The sequence below is a fragment of the Haliotis rufescens genome, unplaced genomic scaffold (genome assembly GCF_023055435.1).
Source record: "Haliotis rufescens isolate VD_foot unplaced genomic scaffold, xgHalRufe1.0.p SCAF_2, whole genome shotgun sequence".
Classification (NCBI taxonomy): domain Eukaryota; kingdom Metazoa; phylum Mollusca; class Gastropoda; order Lepetellida; family Haliotidae; genus Haliotis; species Haliotis rufescens.
This window is the reverse complement of record NW_025963890.1, coordinates 45076163-45103148: the sequence shown is the minus strand read 5'-3', so window position 1 is coordinate 45103148 and position 26986 is coordinate 45076163. Positions and strand designations below refer to the sequence as shown.

The 26986-nt window shown below is 44.0% G+C and overlaps 2 protein-coding genes across 2 annotated transcripts in view; both read right to left on the bottom strand.

Annotated features, from left to right (window-relative positions):
• LOC124127176 (scavenger receptor class F member 1-like) overlaps window positions 1-26986 on the bottom strand; it is a 408153-nt gene that overhangs the window by 56352 nt on the left and 324815 nt on the right. The window lies entirely within an intron of this gene.
• Window positions 24433-24837, bottom strand: LOC125381951 (death-associated inhibitor of apoptosis 1-like). Its single transcript, XM_048399326.1, has one exon. The coding sequence runs from the start codon at window positions 24835-24837 to the stop codon at window positions 24433-24435; it is 405 nt and encodes a 134-aa protein (XP_048255283.1).

The following is a 26986-nucleotide window of genomic DNA, read 5'->3' as shown; positions in this document are numbered from 1 at the left end:
TGCTAGGGTTTTAATAACTGTAATTTTACCTATTAGAGCAAAACTTTTCTTTCTTCAGCTCGCCAGTAGGCTATGGTATTTTCTAGTCCTTTTCTTTATTTAGTTACCAAAACGTCTTCCAAATGTGTGTTAAGTTTAATCCCTGATAATTCAAACTCTTCTGAGTGTCAAGTCGCTGGAATGTCAATAGGCTCTAAGACTCTCATCTGTACCATTGAAGAACAGTTGCGTGTAATTTACATACTGTCCTAATTCATTCTTCATTTTTTAGTTCTATCCCCTTTATGCCTCCATTGCGTCTTATAATCACAAGTATTTCAGCCCGGAGTATCGAACAATAAGGCGATAACGCGTCACTCTGTCTACAACCCCATTCGTTATAAAAAAAATAATTACAAATCGCCATCATGTATGCTTAGCGGAGTTAGCTCCCTTGTATTGCGCATGAGCCGGCTTGGGAGTTATGAAAGGCGAAAAGGTATTGTCCGTATTTTGATCCTTAGTGTTTGAGGATAAGTGAATGTGTGTCACCAGCATAATTACAGCATAACTAATCATACAACATATTGTCAACAAAGGTTCCTGTGTTTGTCACTACGTGTGTAACGAGCACTCTAGTGCTATATACGGGTACCGAGGCACTCGGCATGCCACATAATAAGTGTTGCGTAACATATTTACATGAACAGTCGGATGATATTAACAATGGGCATGGAGTTGAACCTTCGATCATATGTTTCTGGCATGCTTAAGGGGCCCAACCATGTACAGCGAATAAGACAACTAGATCATCCGTGTCCCTGTTGTATAACAAGTGCCTTATTTAAATAGTAGGTCATATCGGCAATGTTAAAGCCATATTATATCAAGAGAACGTTACAAGGCTTAACAAATATTGAATACAAACGTATCAGTATCAGAACATCTGTGTTTTCAATATATGTGATATTGACTAAATGGCAGATTGAAATACATATGATGTATTTAATCGGTTAGTTCTATTGATATGTTGACCACTTAAAGCAAATACTTCGCAGTAACTATTCAACTTAAGCATTATCTTACAAAGTCATGAATGTTAATGGGGCGGTCGGGTAGCCTAGTGGTTAAAGCGTTCGCTCGTCACGCCGAAAACCCGGGTTCGATTCCCGACATGGGTACAATGTGTGAAGCCCATTTCTGGTGTCCCCCGCCGTGATATTGCTGGAATATTGCTAGAAGCGGCGTAAAACCATACTCACTCACTCACTCACTCATGACTGTTAATTAGACGTACTATTAACGAGGGCAAGCATTATTGTGGGTTTCTTAATGTTTGGCAATTTAAACCTATAATTAATCATGTTAATTTCGAAAGTCAGTAGAAAATCAACACATCATACATGTTGCAATTCATAAAATAAATATTAACTAAAGATGATAGTTGTTATTCTTTGTAGGTTACTGGGAACTGATTATAACAAACCAATAAAGTTGCCTCTGGTCATTATGATGAGAGAAACTATTGGAAAGTTGAAGTCACCCCTCTTGTCATACAGTCTTGTGGAGAGTGTTTGTCACACTGAATCTTTATGCATAGATCTAAATATGAAACAGATGAGGCGGTCTGGTCTCCTTTACTTCGAGTTCAGGTGGATAAATCAGTGGAAGGGAATTGGCTATTTTATTGTTATTGAAGAATATCAGAACATCGATACACCTGAAGCCTAACTTAAACCTTTTGGCCAAATTGCCTTGTTTTGACTTGACTCGCCCCCCCCCCCCCCCCCGATTTTAGGTAGATGTTGTCAATTAGATAGTCCAGCATTTCACATATTGTTTTCTCAGTGAACCTCAAATGGCATTTGCTTACATTTTTCATAAATTGTGCTGAACCTCTGAATATGATATATATGTTCGGTTTTTCTAAACACGATTCTCAACTTTTTTAAATATCTCAAGCGTTAAGGTGAGATACAGAGCTGCTTTGCCACGTACACAATGCACCTAGAACCTAACGTCGTTGTACACATTAAGTTTGTTTAAGTTCATTAGCAGTTAGCAGTTATGCTGAGAAAGCTAGAAAGGAAATGTTAGTGCCGAGAAATAGAGGTTATCACGCGAGTGTGTTTGGGGATGGTAAATATCCTGCATTAGGAATAAACATTGTATTTAGCGAGCCTTGGCGAGCTAAATACATAGTGTTTATTCCTAATGCAGGATATTTACCCTCCCCAAATACACAAGCGTGATAACCTCTTTATCATATAATGTCATTCTTTAATTCTGTGCTTCAAAATCGCTTTCCCTCTCTCATAAACATTACCGAAACATTGCGAGTTTTCCTGGAATGCGCGCATTAATATGTATTACGTCACAGGGTAAGTGATGTGTCAGTGGGACAGTGACAGTAGCCAATATAGTTCCAACTGAAATCTGTTTCTTATACAGTGACGAAGCAACATATACGCAAAACAACAATTGTTTTTAATTGCCTTTCACGGCAATCCATCGGTCTGTCCGCTAGAGTAACTGCCCTTTGTCAAAGGGAAGCTACTCTAAACCTAGTCCACGAGACGTCACGGCCACGGTCAGACGTTGTTGACAGTCGGTCTGTCCTGTCATAACGTTAACAAGTGTAGTCAGATGTACACACAGCGAGAAAACGAATCTAGGTAACAATTCAAACATATTTCGGCCAAATCCAACTATTTTAATTTGTGGAGAAGGTTTCAAGCCTCAGAGGTCTACAAGCACGGATATGGCTACTGATCCCGCTTGGCTAGGCCTCGTGCCCTCGCAAAATTGTTTCTCCAAAGTTGCCCAAACTTATAAAATTCCTTCGCGATGTCACAGTTAGACACTGATTTTCAGTATATTAGACCGTTCTTTTGATAATGATAGCAATTAACTCTGTAGTTTTTCAGATTCCCGATGGTTAGTTCTGACTCGAACGCCGAATGACGAGGGCGACGCTATGTTTGTTTATAAACAGTGAAAGTAGTCCCTACTTGACCTTTGATATTTGCATCTCTATCCGCATATGACCCCAACGGATATCGTTTTTATCCGTTGGCTTTATCCTGCCGAGAAACCTACCCATTATATGATAAAGGAGTATATCTGTGCAATGTCAAGCATACACACATGATTTTTATGCAAATTATGTGAGAGGCAGGACGCGAACACCTAATGTCATCATTGAAACAGTTTCATCGGATAATCGAGACTGGTTATTCTCTGGCCTTCGCGTTTTAAATTTTCGAATGATTTGCTGACATAGATAAATATTTTATGTTACAATTACTGTAATTAACATATGTACATCACTATTGATCAACACATCATTTATTGTAACAGGTGTAATGCTTGATATACCAAGCGACATTATTCATGGTAAGGATGTTTCGTTTATAAGGCGGCCAAATGGTCAGGCTCGGCGACGTGTCATCGTACCCCGATGTCGTTGACTGTTGCGCACAATATCGATCACTAGATTGTCAGATTCGATAATTTACAGACTGCCGTCATATAGCGCATTATTGCTGAGGGCTTTATCTTTATCTAATGGTTTATTGTTATTTTTTGGTTTTGAGTGAGTACTGCAAGAAAATGGCCTGAAGACACTGGTATGTATGTGTGTAACTCACATTGAGGAACATTCTTCGTCATCGATGAAAACTGTAGTTGTAGACATGCATGTTCCTATTCACATGCCGACACTGGACAACGTTAAGTCTGATCCGAATGTCTACGCCGTAACTACTGATTTTGTAGCTAAAACAGTTTATCTGCAATACTGAAATATGTGTATTACGTTGAGCGCTATCTGACGTAATAGTGTTCATAGATTAGTGTGTTTATATCTTAAGGACTCACGGATTTTACACCTTTTTAAATTGTTGTACAGCTGTGCGACGTCGGACAACATACACTTAATTTCATGCACATTGTGAGTTACGGGTGCTACACTAAGTACACGCTTATGCTTTTCACGTACACCTGGTGTCGTTACTGTTTATCAGTGATCCATTCATATATTGTTCACAGCTATTTTGCCTTCGATGCCCAATGGAGTCTGTATCCGTAGAGGTCCATACAGGTAGCAAAAGTACTGTAAGTCCCCATGGACCCTAGCATGGTGATCTACCTTCAGCTGCTGGCGATCTATAGCCCTTTTTTATATTGTACCGTTATTTATAGTGATATCTTTTATAGTTGTATGCTTGTTTTACATACTAATCTGTGATATTCTAGTAATTTTACTGTCCATCAATGACAGGTTTTAATTTAGCAAAAATATATGTATTAAAAATGTATAATTTCTCGTCACGATATGGCTTAAATATTGCCGATGTGACGTAAAGCATTAACTCACTCACTCACTCACTGTATCCGTAGACAGGGTGTTCTCTAGCGTTGAACGTTTCATATTTAACCCCGTGGGAATTCCGGTTCGGAATGGGACCCCAGCAACCTATGATGGTAGTAAGGGGCGACCAGGTGGTCCGGCTCAGTGAATTGGTTGTGTCATCGTACCCCGATAGTGATAATATACAGATTGCCGTCATATCCCTGTACCATTGCTGACTGTGGCATTAAAGAACAAGCAAAGTATATCTAACGGCTTGTTACTTTCTGGCTTCAAGTGAGTACTGCAAGAATATATGTTAGACGGAGTTAGCTCCCTTGTATTGCGCCGGGAATAACTCGACATGAATGTTTTGATAATATACTTGAAGCGGCTGAGATCAGCTTATACGACCTTTCCTGTTGGGCCAGCCAGCTTGTTGTGAACGGGAAGAGGTCTTTCCTTTCCACCTCGTATATCGAGTACACGCACATCTCCTTGATATAATCATGCCTTTCCCTCAATTCCCAGATGGAATGTCATACCTACCAGACTACATTGATGGAAAATGTTTTACAGTTGAAGTTTTAGCATATAGTTAAAAAATGTACGAATGTGAACAGTTACACCGAATTAACAAAAGGAACTATGACATATGTAGAAAGTGAACACCCGTTCCTGCAGAAATAGCTCTCACTGACAGCAGGTCTACAGTAAGAAGCAATATGTTTGGAGGAATTCGGCTTTGTCTATATGTAGACAATAGTGGTATTCCAACAATACTGGTTTGGAGGTTTGGTTTCCGTACTGACGGGATTTCCTTGTGCTGTTTCACATGACGCCCCAGAGAGATGTCACATCCATTGTGTCACATCCGTTTCATTGTCTTTAAATGCAGATGTGTCCAACTCCTTTACACCAAGTCCCAATGTTAACCTGTTTTCATGACAATATTTATCGTCAACGTATTTTCAGAGCATATTGCCCCGTGTTATCAATTAAAACGCAAACGTCTTCATATGTGTTCTCTGATCGTCTTTGTTTATAAGTAACATGAAAACAATGACCGCGACAGGACAGATGAGCATTTACAATGTTGAAAGCGGGGATTCGCAGAACAAATGAAATGGTCTTACCCCACCGCTCTAAAGTTGGTCCCAGAAACGCCCTTTATGTTCAAGAAATACAATTTGAAGATGTGGTCATTATCAAAGTCTGACATAGGTGTAAACATGTGCCTCGGAAAATAACAAGAGCTTATGAACGTAAAGAGACACTAGTTTCCACGTTATCGTGCTCATGGTCAGCCAATGTAATCTGTGCTATGTGTGAAGCCGAGACGTTCTCTGTGTAAGACCCGTGAAGATCTGGGGTAGCATAGGTCTTCAGCAACCCATGCTTGCCGTGAAGGCCGACTATGCTTGTCGTAAGAGGCGACTAACTGGATCGGGTGGTCAGGCTCGCTGACATGGTTGATGCATGTCATCGTATCCTAATTGCGTAGATCAATGCTCATGATATCAATCACTGGATTGTCCAGAGTCGATTACTTACAGACTGCTATCATACAGCTAGAATATTCCTGAGTGCGACATTAAGCAACAAACAAACAAACAAACTCTTTGTGTAATTGTGTTGATCAACTGTATCAATTCATAATATTTGGGCTTGTAGACAAAGAGAAGTCAGTTTGAGGACTTGAATAAAGTTTGCTAGACGCTCAATTAGCCCGAGCATGTAAAATAAAAATGACATTCACTGTGGTTCTTTTATTATAATTGCATTGCATCGATAGGCTATGCAACACATTTTCTTTATTTCAATGTGATTCTTTGCATAATTGCCACATGTTTTGGATCATGTTTCAATAATTCATCAAGTGTTCCATCAGCATGTTCAGGTTATATAATGGACCCTAACTAGTATTATGTGTCCATGGTTTTTATGAAAACACTAACAATATACAACAAAAGGAAATCGACCTAGATTTCTGTAGGTGACATTTATCGTAACAATCTCTGCTTTGAGTTTTGAGCTGACTTCTAACTTACCTGTGATGATACCTGTCTTTTGACATTAGAAATCGTTTAACAGAGACACTACACAGGTGCTCTTGGTGACCCAAAATGAAGTTAACCTGGCCACTCTTTACTCGCTTCATTTTCTTCTCTGACTCTGCAGATTCCGAACACCCATTAAATAAATAATCAACATCTTCATGATTAATCATAACACTGTGGCTACGGTGGCGATTGTGCTGCTCTTTAAGAATCGCATTTAGTGGATTCACAATTACTACAGTGCTGGCGGAATCGTTCAAATACGGTATGCACTGAATCACAACAGTTTTGCCGTAACCAGTCGGTAGAACACCCAAAACACCCCTTGATGCACATGCCAAAATAGCATCACGTTGTTTAGCCTTTAATTGGAAAAAATTACAAGAATGGTACCTGTTCGCCCGATCCAAAATATTTGCGATTTCTATGTTACTGTTGACAGACGACGCATTAGTCGCCATCTTGTCTTGACTATGTTACTGTCTATATAACCAGCAAAGGCGCTAAACCAGTTTACCGTAACGTCAAGGTGAAGGTTGTTTTACCCAATACCGGTCGTTCCAGTCTGTCGCAGGAACGAACGGGAACCAGTCTATCAAAAACCCTTCACTTTAATACCGTTCATAGTGCTGCTGCACGTGCGGTACGTGCAGCTCAATGGCCCTTTTGTTAGATCTCTTCGTTGTTTTGTTCGCACTCGTATATGCAGATGATACAGTTTTGATAGCTTTTAATCATCAAAGTTTACAAAATATGTTTGATATTTTTTTCACTTTACTGCAGATTGCATATCAATACATACTGGAATTCACTTCTATAAAAGCAAATTGTTAATCTGCCACTAAGGCCATGTCACTGACACTATAACACGTTAAACCTCTTCATTTTGCACCTCTTGGTCCGCGAATTTTGCTTTTATGGCCAAACATATCCGTTTCGAGTTTCTTCTTTTGAAGAGGATATTTTGGATAGTCTTAACTAATTTAGCCATTTGTGAAACTTCGCTTGTGGGTGTTATTTATTAGACGTTAAGATTGTAAATAACATATATATATATATATATATATATATATATATATATATATATATGTGTGTGTGTGTGTGTGTGTGTGTGTATATATATATATATATATATATATATATATATTGCTATCGGTTCCATACAGGCTACCAGTATCAGACTTTGCATGCAGGTTACTGGTGTCGCCGAGGGCCTTACATGCAGGTTACCGGTGTCACCGATGACCTTACATGCAGGTTACTAGTGTCACTGAAGACCTTCCATACAGGTTATTGGTGTCAATAATGATCTTTCATACAGGTTACCGGTGTCACCGATGACCTTACATGCAGGCTACTAGTGTCATCGAGGACCTTACATGCGGGTTACCAGCGTCACCAAAGACTTTGCATGCAGGTTACTCGTGTCACACAGGACCTTACATGCAGGTTACCAGTGTTACTGAAGACCTTCCATACAGGTTACTGGTGTCACCGATGACCTTACTAGTGTCAATAATGATCTTTCATACAGGTTACTGGTGTCACCGATGACCTTACATGCAGGTTACCAATGTCACCGATGACCTTACATGCAGGTTAACGGTGTCACTGATGACGTTACTACACGTTACTAGTGTCACCGAGGACCTAACATCAGGTAACCGGTGTCACCGAGGAACTTACATGCAGGTTACTAGTCTCACCGAAGACCTTCCATACAGGTTACTGGTGTCAATAATGATCTTTCATACCGGTGTCAACGAGGACCTTACATGCAGGTTACTAGTGTCACCGAGGACCTTACATGCAGGTTACCAGTGTCACCGATGACCTTTCATGCAGATTACTAGTGTCACCGAGGACCTTACATGCAGGTTACCGGTGTCGACGCGGACCTTACATGCAGGCTACCAGTGTCACCGAGGACCTAACATGCAGGTTACCAGTGTCACGGAGGACCTTACATGCAGGTTACCAGTGTCACCAAGGACCTTACATGCAGGTTACCAGTGTCACCGAGGACCTAAGATCAAGGTTACTAGTGTCACCGAGGACCTTACATTCAGGTTACCGGTGTCACTGATGACGTTACTACAGGTTACTTGTGTCACCAAGAACATAACATCAGGTTACCGGTGTCACCGATGAACTTACATGCAGGTTACTAGTGTCACCGAACACCTTCCATACAGGTTACTGGTGTCAATAATGATCTTTCATACAGGTTACCGGTGTCACTGATGACCTAACATGCCTGTTACTAGTGTCACCGAGGACTTTACATCCTCTTTACCAGTGTCACCGATGACCTTTCATGCAGGTTACTGGTGTAACCGATGACCTTACACGCAGATTACTAGTATCACCGAGGACCTTACATGCAGGTTAGTAGTGTCACCGATGACCTTACATGCAGGTTACCAGTGTCACAGAGGACCTTACATGCAGGTTACTAGTGTCACCGAGGACCTTACATGCAGGTTACCAGTGTCACCGAGGACCTTACATGCAGGTTACTGGTGTCACCGAGGACCTTACATGCACGTTACCAATGTCACAGAGGACCTAACATGCAAGTTACTAGTTTCACCGATGACCTTACATGCAGTTTACCGGTGTCACTGAAGACCCTACATCCAGGTTACTGGTGTCATCGATGACCTTTCATACCGATTACTGGCGTCGCCAAAGATTTTGCATGCAGCTTACTAGTGTCACTGAAGACCTTCCATACAGGTTACTGGTGTCGATAATGATCTTTCATACAGGTTCCTGGTGTCACCGATGACCTTGCATGCAGGTTGCTGGTGTCACCGAGGACCTTATATGCAGGTTACCAGTGTCAACGAGGACCTTACATGCAGGTAACCGGTGTCACCGACGACCTTATATGCAGGTTACTGGTGTCACCGAGGACCTTATATGCAGGTTACTGGTGTCACCGAGGACCTTACCTGCAGGTTACTGGAGTCACCGAGGACCTTATATGCAGGTTACCAGTGTCACCGATGACCTTACATGCAGGTTACTGGTGTCGCCTATGACCTTACATGCAGGTTACTGGTGTTACCGAGGACCTTATATGCAGGTTACTGGTGTCACCGAGGACCTTATATGCAGGTTACCAGTGTCAACGAGGACCTTACATGCAGGTAACCGGTGTCACCGACGACGTTACATGCAGGTTACTAGTGTCACCAAGGACCTTACATACCGGTTACCAGCGTCACCAAAGACTTTGCATCCAGGCTACTAGTGTCACCCATGACCTTACATGCAGGTTACAAGTGTCACTAAAGACCTTCCATACAGGTTACTTGTGTCGATAATGATCTTTCATACAGTTTACCAGTGTCAACGGTGACCTTACCTGCAGGCTACCAGTGTCACCGGTGACCTAACATGCAGGCTACTGGTGTCACCGAGGACCTTACATGCAGGTTAACAGTATCAATGAGGACCTTACATGCAGGTTTCCGGTGTCACCGATGACCTTACATGCAGGTTACCAGTGTCAATGAGGACCTTACATGCAGGTTTCCGGTGTCACCGAGGACCTTATATGCAGGTTACCAATGTCACCGAGGACCTTACATGGAGGGTACCTGTGTCACCGAGGACCTCACATGCAGGTTACCAGTGTCACCGAGGACCTTACATGCAGGTTACTGGTGTCAACGAAGACCTTACGTGCAGGTTACTAGTGTCACCGAAGACCTTCCATACAGGTTACTGGTGTCGATAATGATCTCTCATACAGGTTCCCGGTGTCACCGATGACCTTACATGCAGGTTACTGGTGTCACCGAGGACCTTATATGCAGGCTACCTGTGTCAACGAGGACCTTACATGCAGGTTACCAGCGTCACCAAAGACTTCGCATGCAGGTTACTAGTGTCATCAAGGACCTTACGCTCAGGTTACTGCTGTGACCGAAGACCTTACACAAGGGTTACTGGTGTCGATAATGATCTTCCATACAGGTGACAGGTGTCACCGATGACCTTAAAACCAGGTTACTGGTGTCACCGAGGACCTTATATGCAGGTTACCAGTGTCAACGAGGACCTTACATGCAGGTTACCGGCGTCACCGACGACCTTACATGCCGGTTACCAGCGTCACCAAAGACTTTGCATCCAGGTTACTAGTGTCACCCAGGACCTTACATGCAGGTTACTAGTGTCACCGATGAACTTGCATTCAGGTTACTGGTGTCACCGAGGATCTTATATGCAGGTTACTAGTGTCACCGAGGACCTAACATACAGGTAACTAGTGTCACCGATGACCTTACTACAGGTTACCGGTGTCACTGATGACCCTACATCCAGGTTACCGGTGTCATCAAGGAACTTACATGCAGTTTACCAGAGTAACCGAGGACCTTACATGCAGGATACCAGTGTCACTGATGACCCTACATGCAGGTTACTGGTGTCATCGATGACCTTACATACTGGTTACCAGCGTCGCCAAAGACTTTGCATGCAGGTTACTAGTGTCACCTAGGACCTTCCGTGCAGGTTACTAGTGTCACCGAAGAGCTTCCATACAGGTTACTGGTGTCGATAATGATCTTTCATACAGGTTCCCGGTGTTGCCGATGACCTTACATGCAAGTTCCTGGTGTCACCGAGGACCTTATATGGAGGTTACCAATGTCACCGAGGACCTTACATGCAGGTTACCAGTGTCACCGATGAACTTACATGCAGGTTACTGGTGTCACCGAGGACCTTACATGCAGGTTACAGGTGTCACCGAGGACCTTACATGCAGGTTCCTGGTGTCACCCAGGACCTTACATGGAGGTTACCAGTGTCACCGAGGACCTTACATGCAGGTTTCTGGTATCACCGACGACCTTACATGCAGGTTACTAGTGTCACCAAGGACCTTACATGCCTGTTACCAGCGTCACCAAAGACTTTGCATCCAGGTTACTAGTGTCACCCAGGACCTTACGTTCAGGTTACTAGTGTCACCGAAGACCTTCCATACAGGTTACTGGTGTCGATAATGATCTCTCATACAGGTTCCCGGTGTCACCGAGGACCTTACATGCAGGTTACTGGTGTCACCGAGGACCTTATATGCAGGCTACCTGTGTCAACGAGGACCTTACATGCAGGTTACCAGCGTCACCAAAGACTTCGCATGCAGGTTACTAGTGTCATCAAGGACCTTACGCTCAGGTTACTGCTGTGACCGAAGACCTTACACACGGGTTACTGGTGTCGATAATGATCTTCCATACAGGTGACAGGTGTCACCGATGACCTTAAAACCAGGTTACTGGTGTCACCGAGGACCTTATATGCAGGTTACCAGTGTCAACGAGGACCTTACATGCAGGTTACCGGCGTCACCGACGACCTTACATGCCGGTTACCAGCGTCACCAAAGACTTTGCATCCAGGTTACTAGTGTCACCCAGGACCTTACATGCAGGTTACTAGTGTCACCGATGAACTTGCATTCAGGTTACTGGTGTCACCGAGGATCTTATATGCAGGTTACTAGTGTCACCGAGGACCTAACATACAGGTAACTAGTGTCACCGATGACCTTACTACAGGTTACCGGTGTCACTGATGACCCTACATCCAGGTTACCGGTGTCATCAAGGAACTTACATGCAGTTTACCAGAGTAACCGAGGACCTTACATGCAGGATACCAGTGTCACTGATGACCCTACATGCAGGTTACTGGTGTCATCGATGACCTTACATACTGGTTACCAGCGTCGCCAAAGACTTTGCATGCAGGTTACTAGTGTCACCTAGGACCTTCCGTGCAGGTTACTAGTGTCACCGAAGAGCTTCCATACAGGTTACTGGTGTCGATAATGATCTTTCATACAGGTTCCCGGTGTTGCCGATGACCTTACATGCAAGTTCCTGGTGTCACCGAGGACCTTATATGGAGGTTACCAATGTCACCGAGGACCTTACATGCAGGTTACCAGTGTCACCGATGAACTTACATGCAGGTTACTGGTGTCACCGAGGACCTTACATGCAGGTTACAGGTGTCACCGAGGACCTTACATGCAGGTTCCTGGTGTCACCCAGGACCTTACATGGAGGTTACCAGTGTCACCGAGGACCTTACATGCAGGTTTCTGGTATCACCGACGACCTTACATGCAGGTTACTAGTGTCACCAAGGACCTTACATGCCTGTTACCAGCGTCACCAAAGACTTTGCATCCAGGTTACTAGTGTCACCCAGGACCTTACGTTCAGGTTACTAGTGTCACCGAAGACCTTCCATACAGGTTACTGGTGTCGATAATGATCTCTCATACAGGTTCCCGGTGTCACCGAGGACCTTACATGCAGGTTACTGGTGTCACCGAGGACCTTATATGCAGGCTACCTGTGTCAACGAGGACCTTACATGCAGGTTACCAGCGTCACCAAAGACTTCGCATGCAGGTTACTAGTGTCATCAAGGACCTTACGCTCAGGTTACTGCTGTGACCGAAGACCTTACACACGGGTTACTGGTGTCGATAATGATCTTCCATACAGGTGACAGGTGTCACCGATGACCTTAAAACCAGGTTACTGGTGTCACCGAGGACCTTATATGCAGGTTACCAGTGTCAACGAGGACCTTACATGCAGGTTACCGGCGTCACCGACGACCTTACATGCCGGTTACCAGCGTCACCAAAGACTTTGCATCCAGGTTACTAGTGTCACCCAGGACCTTACATGCAGGTTACTAGTGTCACCGATGAACTTGCATTCAGGTTACTGGTGTCACCGAGGATCTTATATGCAGGTTACTAGTGTCACCGAGGACCTAACATACAGGTAACTAGTGTCACCGATGACCTTACTACAGGTTACCGGTGTCACTGATGACCCTACATCCAGGTTACCGGTGTCATCAAGGAACTTACATGCAGTTTACCAGAGTAACCGAGGACCTTACATGCAGGATACCAGTGTCACTGATGACCCTACATGCAGGTTACTGGTGTCATCGATGACCTTACATACTGGTTACCAGCGTCGCCAAAGACTTTGCATGCAGGTTACTAGTGTCACCTAGGACCTTCCGTGCAGGTTACTAGTGTCACCGAAGAGCTTCCATACAGGTTACTGGTGTCGATAATGATCTTTCATACAGGTTCCCGGTGTTGCCGATGACCTTACATGCAAGTTCCTGGTGTCACCGAGGACCTTATATGGAGGTTACCAATGTCACCGAGGACCTTACATGCAGGTTACCAGTGTCACCGATGAACTTACATGCAGGTTACTGGTGTCACCGAGGACCTTACATGCAGGTTACAGGTGTCACCGAGGACCTTACATGCAGGTTCCTGGTGTCACCCAGGACCTTACATGGAGGTTACCAGTGTCACCGAGGACCTTACATGCAGGTTTCTGGTATCACCGACGACCTTACATGCAGGTTACTAGTGTCACCAAGGACCTTACATGCCTGTTACCAGCGTCACCAAAGACTTTGCATCCAGGTTACTAGTGTCACCCAGGACCTTACGTTCAGGTTACTAGTGTCACCGAAGACCTTCCATACAGGTTACTGGTGTCGATAATGATCTCTCATACAGGTTCCCGGTGTCACCGAGGACCTTACATGCAGGTTACTGGTGTCACCGAGGACCTTATATGCAGGCTACCTGTGTCAACGAGGACCTTACATGCAGGTTACCAGCGTCACCAAAGACTTCGCATGCAGGTTACTAGTGTCATCAAGGACCTTACGCTCAGGTTACTGCTGTGACCGAAGACCTTACACACGGGTTACTGGTGTCGATAATGATCTTCCATACAGGTGACAGGTGTCACCGATGACCTTAAAACCAGGTTACTGGTGTCACCGAGGACCTTATATGCAGGTTACCAGTGTCAACGAGGACCTTACATGCAGGTTACTAGTGTCACCGATGACCTTACATGCAGGTTACTCATGTCACCGAGGACCTTACTTACAAGTTACCAATGTCACCGAGGACCTTACATTGAGGTTACCAGTGTCACCGAGGACCTTACATGCAGGTTACCGGTGTCGCCGCTGAACTTTCATGCAGGTTACCGGTGTCACCGAGGACCTTACTTGCAGGTTACCAATGTCACCGAGGACCTTACATTGAGGTTACCAGTGTCACCGAGGACCTTTCATGCAGGTTACCGGTGTCACCGATGAACTTATATGCAGGTTACTGGTGTAACCGAGGACCTTACATGCAGGTTACCAATGTCACCGAGGACATTAGATGGAGGTTACCAGTGTCACCGAGGACCTTACATGCAGGTTACCAATGTCACCGAGGACATAACATGGAGGTTACCAGTGTCACCGAGGACCTTACATGCACGTTGCCAGTGTCACTAAGGACCTTACATGCAGGTTACCAGTGTCACCGATGACCTTACATGCAGGTTACTGGTGTCATCGAGGACCTTACATGCAGGTTACCAGTGTCACCGATGACCTTACATGCAGGTTAATGGTGTCACCGAGGACCTTACATGCAGATTACTAGTTTCACCCAGGACCTTACATGCCTGTTACCAGCGTCACCAAAGACTTTGCATCCAGGTTACTAGTGTCACCCAGGACCTTACGTTCAGGTTACTAGTGTCACCGAAGACCTTCCATACAGGTTACTGGTGTCGATAATGATCTTCCATACAGGTTACCAGTGTCACCGGTGACCTTACATGCAGGTTACTGGTGTCACCGGGGACTTTACATGCAGGTTACCAGTGTCACCGATGACCTTACATGCAGGTTACTAGTGTCACCCAGGACCTTACATTGAGGTTACCAGTGTCACCGAGGACCTTACATGCAGGTTACCAGCGTCACCAAACTCTTTGCATCCGGGTTACCATTGTCCCCCAGGACCTTACATACAGGTTACTAGAGTCACTGAAGACCTTCCATACAGGTTACTGGTGTCAATAATGATCTTTCATACAGGTTACCAGTGTCACTGGTGACCTTACCTGCAGGTTACTGGTGTCACCGAGGACCTTACATGCAGGTTACTGGTGTCACCGATGACCTTACATGCAGGTAACCGGTGTCACCGAGGACCTTACTTGCAAGTTACCAATGTCACCGAGGACCTTACATTGAGGTTACCAGTGTCACCGAGGACCTTACATGCAGGTAACCGGTGTCACCGATGACTTTACATGCAGGTTACCGGTGTCACCGAGGACCTTACATGCAGGTTACCGGTGTCACCGATGACCTTACATGCAGGTTACTGGTGTCACCGAGGACCTTACATGCAGGTTACCAGTGTCACCGATGACCTTACATGCAGGTTACTGGTGTCACCGATGACCTTACATGCAGGTTACTAGTTTCACCCAGGACCTTACATGCCTGTTACCAGCGTCACCAAAGACTTTGCATCCAGGTTACTAGTGTCACCCAGGACCTTACATACAGGTTACTAGTGTCACTGAAGACCTTCCATACAGGTTACTGGTGTCAATAATGATCTTTCATACAGGTTACCAGTGTCACTGGTGACCTTACCTGCAGGTTACTGGTGTCACCGAGGACCTTATATGTAGGTTACTGGTGTCACCGAGGACCTTACTTGCAGGTTACCAATGTCACCGAGGACCTCACATGGAGGTTACCAGTGTCACCGAGGACCTTACATGCAGGTTACCGGTGTCACCGATGAACTTATATGCAGGTTACTGGTGTCACCGAGGACCTTACATGCAGGTTACCGGTGTCACCGAGGACCTTACATGCATGTTACCAATGTTACCGAGGACATTATATGGAGGTTACCAGTGTCACCGAGGACCTTACATGCAGGTTACCAATGTCACCGATGACCTTACATGCAGGTTACTGGTGTCACCGAGGACCTTACATGCAGTTTACCGGTGTCATCGAGGACATTACATGCAGGGTACCGGTGTCACCGAGGACCTTACATGCCGGTTACCAGAGTCACCAAAGACTTTGCATGCAGGGTACCAGTGTCAGCGAGGACCCTACATGCAGGTTAACAGTGTCACCGAGGACCTTACATGCAGGTTTCCAGTTTCAAAGAGGACCTTACATGCAGGTTACCGGTGTCATCGTGTTAATCTTGATAAAACAAATATTGTTATATTTCGTAGAGGTGGTCGAGTGGCCACAAGAGAGAAATAGTTTTTTAAAGGTACATGTAGTAATGTTGTGCATGAATACTAATACCTTAGCATATTGTTTACCCATACACTGAATCTGAATAAGTCAGTAATTAATCTCACAAACAGAGCAAAGAAAGCTCTGTTACAAGTCCACTCTGTTATGTCTAAGCTTGGAGTTATTTCACCAAAAATGTATTTTAAATTATTTGATTCTCAAATACAACCTATTTTACTATACGGGTCTGAGATATGGGGTTGTAAAGTGAGTGAGTGAGTGAGTTAAGATTTAACGTCACATCGGCAGTATTTCAGCCATATCGTGACGAGAAGTACATTAATAATACACATATTTATACGAAAGAAAAACCTGTCAACGAAGGACAGTAAAATAACTAGATTTATCACAGAGTATATCTAAAACTAGTAGTTAGCCATAAAAAAATAACATCATACGAAACAATACAAGATAAAAATGAGCTATAGATCGCCAGCCACTGAAGGTAGATCACCATGCTAGGGTCCATGGGGACTTACAGTACTTTTGCTACCTGCATGGACCCTAGCAGGATTTATATCATCCCTTCAGCTGTTGGCGACGATTAGGGAATTGAGCTGAATTTAAAAGAACATATATTCTACGATTAAAACTATGATAGGAATAACAGACTTCGAATGATATGGACTTACTATGCCCTCTCATGGGGACAATAATTTTACAGTACTTTAACCCCCGTCAAGGGCACAGCCAATAACAATCTCAGTTCACAATTAGACACTATCAAATTAAGAAACAATTATGTACATCAAAATTTATTTATCAGTTCAATTTCTTTTAAAAATGCAATAATTAAATGAGGACTAATATTGGTAAAAAGATCCTTAAGCGATGATGATTTGAAATATTTATCCCTTGTGATGGAAAAATCATCACAGTCAAGGGGTTGTAAAGAGGTCTATACACTTGAAAAGGTACATCTCCTCGCTTGTAAAAGGTTTTTGAATGTTGGTATATCAACACCAAGTAATATGGTTTATGGATATGATATGAATGCGGGAGATTCCCATTGTTCATTGGATCTTACACTCGTTGTTTGAAGTATTGGTGTAAAATAATAAAAATGCCTGAACACCGTTTACCCAAGAAAGCCTAAAAACATGCTCGTACACCTCGACAGTCTTGGAAAGAACACATGGGCTTCTTGTATTCGTACATTGCTTTTTACATATGGCTTTAGTTTCATTTGGCTGTCCCAGACAATTGGTAATGCAAATGCTTTCATTAAGTACTTTCGCATGCGTGCCATTGACATGTTTCATCAGAAATGGCATTCAGATATTTATGAAAGTTCAAAATATGATACTTATCGCCAATTCAAGTCATTGCTTGAACCGGAATCTTATTTATCAAATTTACGGTACAGGAATTCTCGTAACACCCTCATTCGTTTTAGACTTGGTCTGAATGATCTAAAAATTAACACAGGGAGATTTTCATCTATTGAGAAATCGATACGATTATGCCCATTTTGTGACATTGTTGTCGAAGATGAATACCATTTCATGTTTATTTGTCCTATATACGAAAATCTAAGCAACAAGTACTTACCGCAGTGGTCTCTATCTCATTTTAATGCTAAAAGATTGTCTTCATTACTGTCTTGCAAGGATCTTATAACACAACATCAACTGGCTTTGTACATACATAATGCTTTTTTGTTACGAAGTGAATTGTCACCTTGACTTTGTATTTTATAAAATATGTTATGTAACTCCGTTGTATATGGGCCTGTGGCCTTTCATACAATAAAGAATTGAATAGAATAATATAAATTCCAGTGTAGCCCATAATTTCCCCTTCCATGTTGCAAGTTCTTAAATTCTGTGACGGTCTCTGCGTCCGTTACGTTTACTGGTAGCATAATGAGTCTGCTTCACTGTTTGAAGATTAGCTTTATCATGTAAGTTATAATTTGTGCTTTCAGTTCTTGTATTCGGAATAAGCCTACAAATGTTTTCGAGTAAGAGACGATTATTCATTTTGTAAATGTTACAAATTTTGAACCGTATCTTCTGTCTTATGTTGACTTACAGTTGTACATTTTCTAAAAACTAGTACCCTGGGCAGTGCCATATATGGTTATAAGGGCATCTTATTTTGCCAATGAATTAGCTTGTTGAATAGTACAGTTATCCCAAATATGACATCAATATTCAAACATTTGTAAAAAAAATGATTTGTACATTCAGAGTTTCGAAGGTATTTCGGGATGGACGATATTATTAACTTCTTAAAGAATCGACCACAGGACAACATTTCCTCGCAATATCATAAGTGTGCATTTTCCATGTGCAATTACTTTGTAATGTAATACTTAAGTGTTTATGTACATTTGATTTCTGTGTCATTCATAGATATTTTAGGTTTCGACTAGTGTTTACTTAACGGGTAAATTTAATAGCATCAGTTTTATCGGGACTAAATTTAACTTTCAAGCAGCCCATTCTGATATTCATTATTGAGATTACCAGCATCTATATTGGGGTTTTCTATGACCACATACAAACATGTGTCATCAGCAAATAAACAATTGTTACTATTTATATCCTCAACAACATCATTAATATAAATAATAAACAATGGTCCCAAGACAAAGACCGATCCCTGTGGTACACCTGTCAGATTGCTTTTAGATCTGAGCTATAGCCATATATACCTTCCGTTTGATATCGAGTTTCTAAGTAACTATCAAACCATTTCAATAACTTTCCACAAATACCATAATGTTATAATATGAATGATTCCTTTGTGCCAAACTTCATCAAAAGATTAACTTATATCACAAAATACAGTTCTAACTTCCATACCTACATCTTACCAAGAAAGTCATACGAATATGTCAACTGATTTGAGTTGGAGTCACCCTGATTGTAGATTACTAAGCACATTATTATTATTTTTAAGTTATACACATGTTTTAATACACATTTTTCAAATATCTTTGTTAGAGAACTTTTGAGCGCTACAGGTCTGTAAATTGTACCTTCCTTTCATAGTGATGGGAATATTGAGAGATACTGAATAGTTTAGGAAGGATTGGAGGTAAACTGTTAACTGTCTTTTTTTAAGTACTTTATTTCGAATACCATAGTGGCCAGTTGCCTTTTTGGTGTCCAATGACAGATAGTCTAACCCCTCAGGTACAGCTATATTATGAAAAGGTTGAAACACATATCCTTCTCCACATGAAGTAAAAACGTATCTGTTCAAAACATGAACCTATAAAATTCACCAAATCTATAAGACACTAGATATACATGTACGAGCTCGTACATTTCATTCAATAACACATTAATGCGCGATGGCGATATAGCATATGATAGAGAGTTCCCCTTGTTTGGGGGGGGGGGGGGGGTGATTGGGGGGGGGGGGGGGGGGGGGGGAGGGGGTTATGCTCACTCGTCTGCAGAAAGAAACACAGCAGCCAGGAGGTGATGCCAATTGCTGTCCATGGGGACATGACATGACATAGACCAAAGAGGAAGTCCAACATTTCAAGATGACATTTGGTATTCATTTGTGATAAACTGTTTTGAACCGTTGAGGACAGACATCTGACTATATCTATGGTCACCAAGTTTAATGACAAATGCCCTTTGCGTCAAGGAATAGAGTATTTCCTTAAAATTGCCGCGTGGGTTAGTGGTGTACTATGTTGTAAAATTACATGTTTTGACATCATTGAACTTGGTTCTTTTCTGAAACTGGTCTCAAATACTTTTTGGAATATGCAGAATCCAGTCACTCACATTGCACTCATCAGCAAACAAAACTAAAGCTACATAAGGATATACAAATATTTTGTTGGGTAGTTAATAAGACAATATTAGCTCAAGCTTAATACCTTCCTTCCCCGTCACTATTGTGTCCAAGTATTGAAAAGATGAAATTTCAACATTCAGCAAAGATAACTTTATACATGTATGTTAACACCATTTGTACACTTCAGGGATGCGTAACTACATCTGTTCTAACCGAAGATGGGGTGAAACCTGTGACATACCATGCCCCAGACACTGTTTGTCATAGAGATCAATTACCTGTAACGAAACAACAGGTTTCTGTACGTATGGGTGTCAGCTAGGGTGGCATGGTAATCAATGTCAACACCAGTGCAGTGCAAGCTGTCTTAACTCTGTATGTCATCAGAACAACGGAACATGTGCCAGCTGTAATCGTGGAATCTTCGGCGACACCTGCAGTTACATGTGCGACAATGACAACATAATGAATTCAGGTAAGGTTACCATGACTCATTATATCATCAATATAGGGCGGCGTTAGTTCAGGTAGACTCTTTACATATATTTTGTCTAGGTATGTTGGTAGCCCACTCTTCTCTAACTACAAAGAACTCGATATGCTCCCCAGGTTCGTCATGACCTGAGGTTAACAATTGATAGATATTTAGGTATGCCTTGTGTTGGTCACGTGTTGCGCTGAAACCTAGGGGATGTGATTAATATTAATGCATCTGATCACATTTTTTATTCACAATAAATATTCAACTACAGCTACAATATATACTATGGCTGTTTTAGTTCACAAACCAAAGTATTTCTGTAATCTCATAGATCTATCATCCAATCTGGATTTTTAAAAATACGACGATCACATTTTAAGCAGTATCGCAACAAGTTTGATTGCTGCAAAAAAACATACATTAACGTTTATCCATTTCGTTGATTTTGGTTCTGTCATATTATGCTAATAGGATTGTAATGGTTTTCTTGAATTTATCGGGGCGGTCGGGTAGCCTAATGATTAAAGCTTTTGCTCGTCACGCCGAAGCCCCGGGCTCGATTCCCGACATGGGCACAATGCGTGAAGCCCATTTCTGGTGTCCACCGCCGTGATATTGCTGGAATATTGCTAAAAGCGGCTGTAACCATACTCACTTACTCACTCGCTTGAATTTATCTGTGCATTGCTACATTTCAGCGAACAATTTCAAGGGATATCCTTCTTTTGTTTTGGCTATTAAATTACATAACCTATTCAGTGTATATTTATATATTCTATTACTTGTACATGTTAGTAGTTGTGTACAGCGGTTCAGTACCGCTCAGGATTTCAGTACCAAGATGGCGGCACTTCCGGTCACTTGACCTGCGCAGTGCATGATGGGTCCTGCGTGTGCGTCCAAGATGGCGGCACATCCGTTTCCGGTGGCGCACGCATCCAAGATGGCGTCGCATCCGTTTCCGGTGGCCTGCGCACTTCCAAGAGGGCGTCGCATCCGTTTCCGGGGAGGAGGGGAAAACCCGGAGAAGCGCACGTAAAAGGTGAACAGGATCGACATTGAAAGAAGCGCGTCAACATCTTTTGTTGTTGTTGTTGTTGTTTTAAACATAGAAAAGGTGGTGGTGGTGGTGAAGGGAGGGTGGTGGTGAAGGGAGGGAGGAGGAGGAGGAGGGAGGGAGGGAAGGAGGAGGCGGGTTCACGGTGTGGGGGTTTGAGGGTCGTCAAAGCAAAGGATGAAAGCGTTCTTTCGGGAGAGATGGGTGGCCCTGAAAAGGGCCGTTTTGATGATTACATGCAGGTGCACGCAACGGTACAAAGGCACGGGCGGACTGTCATTTGGCGTCTGACAGGACACTTACTGGTGTGCGTTAACTGACGCAGGTAGGTGTCCTTCAGGACAGAGCCACAATAAACGCACTTGAAAGTGCCATCCCGTTCCCTTGTACCAAGGGCGTACACAGGCAGGCCCCCTTGGCATCTGCCACATTGCCATGCTGGAGACCATGGTGGTGATGTTTCTTTCCACAGAGGCAAAGGCTGTGTTAATGTGGCGATCTCTAGATCCCGGTTTTCAGACATGTTGTTGCTGTTGCTGCTCATGATGTACTAAATAAATGTTACAAGTGACACTGATCCAGTCGAATCCACTCTTGTTTTATAAGAGGGGCACTGACACCCTGCTTCCTGGTTGGTTCGCCAGGCAGCAGCTCCGATTGGTTCGTTCCGGTGCCTGATCAGCACCTCGGTTTTCCAAAACGGACCGACCCCTGTGTTTCTTTTCCATAGGAAATGGATTTTACCGTGGGAGAGAAAGCACAACCCCGGTTCAGCCATTCAGAGCCCAGCATGGCCCGAGCGCCGCCTCTGATTGGTCGACAACCAGGCTTCGGATTGGTCCGATTTGGATCCGGGTTTTTTTCTTGGGTAGCCTTGGTATTTTTTAGGTAGACGGTCGTCTGAATGCTAAAGGAAGGTGGACCTTCATAGGTAGACATGAACATGGGAATGCCTACGTGATGTACGTTGTGTCACCCCCATGCCAATCGGAATGTCATGTGTGTGTGTGTGTGTGTGTGTGTGTGTGTGTGTGTGTGTGTGTGTGTGTGTGTGTGTGTGTGTGTGTGTGTGTGTGTGTGTGTGTCTTCAAACAGACGTTGACGTTGATCCATAGAATGATGATACCCTGCCTACGCGATGTACGTCATGTTGCCAGACACGAGTGGTGTTTCACGCGTGTTGTCAGGCAAAACGTGGTGTCATGTGTGTGTGTGTGTGTGTGTGTGTGTGTGTGTGTGTGTGTGTGTGTGTGTGTGTGTGTGTGTGTGACTACAAACATTAATGTAGTATTGAGATGGATAGAGAAAGATCGATACACATGCGTGACGTTTGCACACGTAATGTACTTCGTGTCGCGATTTGAACGTCATGTACTTTGTCAAACGTAGTGTCATGTGTGTGTGTCTTCTAATTATTATTATTATTATTAAATGATACCGAGGTGTTGACACTCGTGTAGGTCTACAGACGTACTGTGACACGTGTTTTCATGCACACGTGATGTTTGACGTGGTGTACTACGTGTCTCTATTGATATATTTATATATCTATTTATTTTATTTTGAGACGTACCATGGTGGTGTCACCGGTAGACGTATGCCTCCAAGAGACCTAGGGGGAGGGTGTGGGTTCTTTGTTTTGGATTGTGGGGTGGGCAAAGCAAAGGATGAAAGTTGTCCATAGAATGATGATACCATGCCTACGCGATGTACGTCATGTTGCCAGACACGAGTGGTGTTTCACGCGTGTTGTCAGGCAAAACGTGGTGTCATGTGTGTGTGTGTGTGTGTGTGTGTGTGTGTGTGTGTGTGTGTGTGTGTGTGTGTGTGTGTGTGTGTGTGTGTGTGTGTGTGACTACAAACATTAATGTAGTATTGAGATGGATAGAGAAAGATCGATACACATGCGTGACGTTTGCACACGTAATGTACTTCGTGTCGCGATTTGAACGTCATGTACTTTGTCAAACGTAGTGTCATGTGTGTGTGTCTTCTAATTATTATTATTATTATTAAATGATACCGAGGTGTTGACACTCGTGTAGGTCTACAGACGTACTGTGACACGTGTTTTCATGCACACGTGATGTTTGACGTGGTGTACTACGTGTCTCTATTGATATATTTATATATCTATTTATTTTATTTTGAGACGTACCATGGTGGTGTCACCGGTAGACGTATGCCTCCAAGAGACCTAGGGGGAGGGTGTGGGTTCTTTGTTTTGGATTGTGGGGTGGGCAAAGCAAAGGATGAAAGTTGTCTTTTGGGTGAGATGGGTGGCCCTGAAAAGGGCCGTTTTGGGGAAGAAACATTTTTCTGCTGCTGTCCAAGAAGAATCATCATGTCCAAGCTTAATGACAAGACAAGGATCGTCGAAGCGGTACTTGTAGCCATCTGGGTATGTCATCTGGGTGCCCTACGTGGCACCGCTTGTGGGTCCAACAAAGAAAATAAAATAATTTTAACAGGAACTTGAACGGGAACTTGAACAGGAACGCAGGACACGGGAAACGTCCTCCTAGGCAGCCGGCCGTGCTACGTCATTCGTGTACCTCTGTTTCTCTTCGCAAAGATAGTGTAGTTGTAGCTTCTTCTGGTGTTTCACCAGACCGGTTAGCTTGAGGTAGTCGTAGTCTGGGGACCACTTGTGATGTGCCGCCCAAGGATCGTCGTGGGGCCCCCATTGTCTCAGCCGCACACCACATTGGAAACAGCACACGCCATCGGCACCCTGAGTGTAGACAAAGCCCGCATGGGCCATCTCTTCAGCAGTCTGATACATTTGCGTTGGCCACGCCTCAAACGAAGCAAGTCTTCTTTCAAAGCGTAGATAATAGTGCGATGGCGTGTGACTGAGCAGTGACACCGCATCCTCAGCATCCGTACTCTTACTCCAACATCCACGAGTATCTGCACTATCCATCACCACATCTCCACCACGAGTCGTCGTACCACTCTTCTTTGTTTCAGCCGTTCTTGATTTTATCAAATAAATTTTACAAGTGACACTGACCCACTCGAATCCACTCTTGTTTTATAGGAGAAGAACTGGATCGAAAATGGATGCTTCCTGGCTGGTCCAAAACGCAACGCACTGATTGGTTCGTTCCGGTGCCTGGTCTGCACCTCGGTTTTCTAAAACGACCCGACCCTTGTGTTTCTTTTCCATAGGAAATGGATTTTACCATGGGAGCGAAAGCACAACTCGGCTCGGGTGCTGTCTTCTGATTGGTCGGTGCTGTCTTCTGATTGGTCGACAACCCAGGCTTCGAATTGGTCAGATTTCGATCCTGTTTAGGGGAAGGGTTGTCCATTAATCAGACGTTCAGTCCCTCTTAGAGTACAGACGTTCATCAGACACGCATCGCTATCATGATGAGCAACCAAAGTACGCCCTATCGTTTGGAGAGGAAAGATGCCACCTGCTCCAGACGATTAAGAACTGCTAATCATACGTATCGTTTGACTTTCAACCCAGACTACTTGGACACCGTACCCCACCGGACCGCGTTCCCATGGAACTGCCAGCTTTATTTGACAGGGTGATCGATGACTTTTATGAACAGATGTCAGGCCAGAAGGGTGATTGTATTGGTCTAGGTATCGAGCATCCCACTTTGAACACCCCCATACGGATTCCCTTTTGTCGCTTTGAAGATCTCCATGGGCTAAATATTTTGCGTGCCGTGGAAAAAGTCCAACAGTCCAACAAAGACCTGAACATCGATGCCACCATGGTTGTGACTTTAGTACACATAGCAGATCCCGACAGGCTAGGATCGGGCAGTGGTGTTCCCCGGCTGAAAAACGTGATTGGACTCGAAGCTTTTTTAACACGCAAAAAGTGCATTGTACAGATCAAGAACGAAGATCAATCCTGTTTGGCACGGGCCTTGGTGGTGGCACAGCATTATGCCCAGAAGCCCCACCCTCTGACTGAAGAATGGGAAACCCAGCGAGTGAGACTGACGAGAACGGATCGCGACGACGTTCAAGGCATACGGGCACGGGACTTGTTTCGACGCCTTGGCCTGCCTGAAGGTCCCTGTCAGGGTCTGGACGACCTCGCACGCATGGGACGGGCCTTGGCCCACTTGAATTATCAACTGAAAGTCTACAGTCAAGAGGTGGACCAGAGAGTGTGTGATGAGGCTCCACCCCACGCCACCGTGCTACATGTATATCATCATGATCAGCACTACGATGTCATCACTTCCATGTCCGCTTTTTATGGCTCTAACCATTACTGCGAACACTGCGACCAACGTTACGACCATCCCGAAAAACACCCCTGCACCAAGCAATGCCGCTGACACCGCTGCCTCCACTCTAGCTATTGCGGACCCAAGGAAGAGCACGGGATCCCTTGCTTGACATCTCAACGTTGGTTCCCTAAACAACAGTGTTACACCCGACATCTCCAGTCACCGTCAGAGGGAAAACCCAGCGCCTGTCAATCGATTCACAGGTGCCCGACCTGTTTTCGGCTGGTCCGCGTCTTGGAGACTCCCATGGTTCACCACGAGTGCTCAGATGAAGAACATCCCTGCTTGGTGTGCCGTGAACCAATGACCCCAGAACATCATTGTTACATGACGCCCCTCCGTGAAGAAAACGATGATGAGGAGGGGGAGGGAGAGGAAGCGGAGAAGGAGGGGGAAGAGGAACAACATCACCTACGAGACAATGTACAATACGTCTTCTACGATTTTGAATGCATGCAAGACACGGGGGAACACATTCCAAATTTGTGCGTGGTGCAGTTGGGATGTGGACGGTGCATCAGTGAAGTGAGCAAGGACTTGTGCGAACACTGTCCATGGAGAGAAGAAGGGTATGGTCCCAGCCGTGAGATTGTGTTTTGAGGCCCCACCACACGACATGATGTATGTGTGTGGTTGACCACGCTGGCTGAAACACCCAAGAAGAAGAAGAAGAACCAAGAGGAAGAAGAGGACAGTACACGCAAGGGCACAACAGCCCACCTGGGGAAAAAAAGAAACTGGGATGGCACCCCCTCAAGAAATCACGCTTCCAAACGTCAACGACATGCATCACCCCAGCAGGAGGCG

Excerpts from the sequence above, each read along its gene's own strand:
- LOC125381951 (XM_048399326.1), bottom strand. The coding sequence starts at position 24,837 with ATGGATAGTGCAGATACTCGTGGATGTTGGAGTAAGAGTACGGATGCT.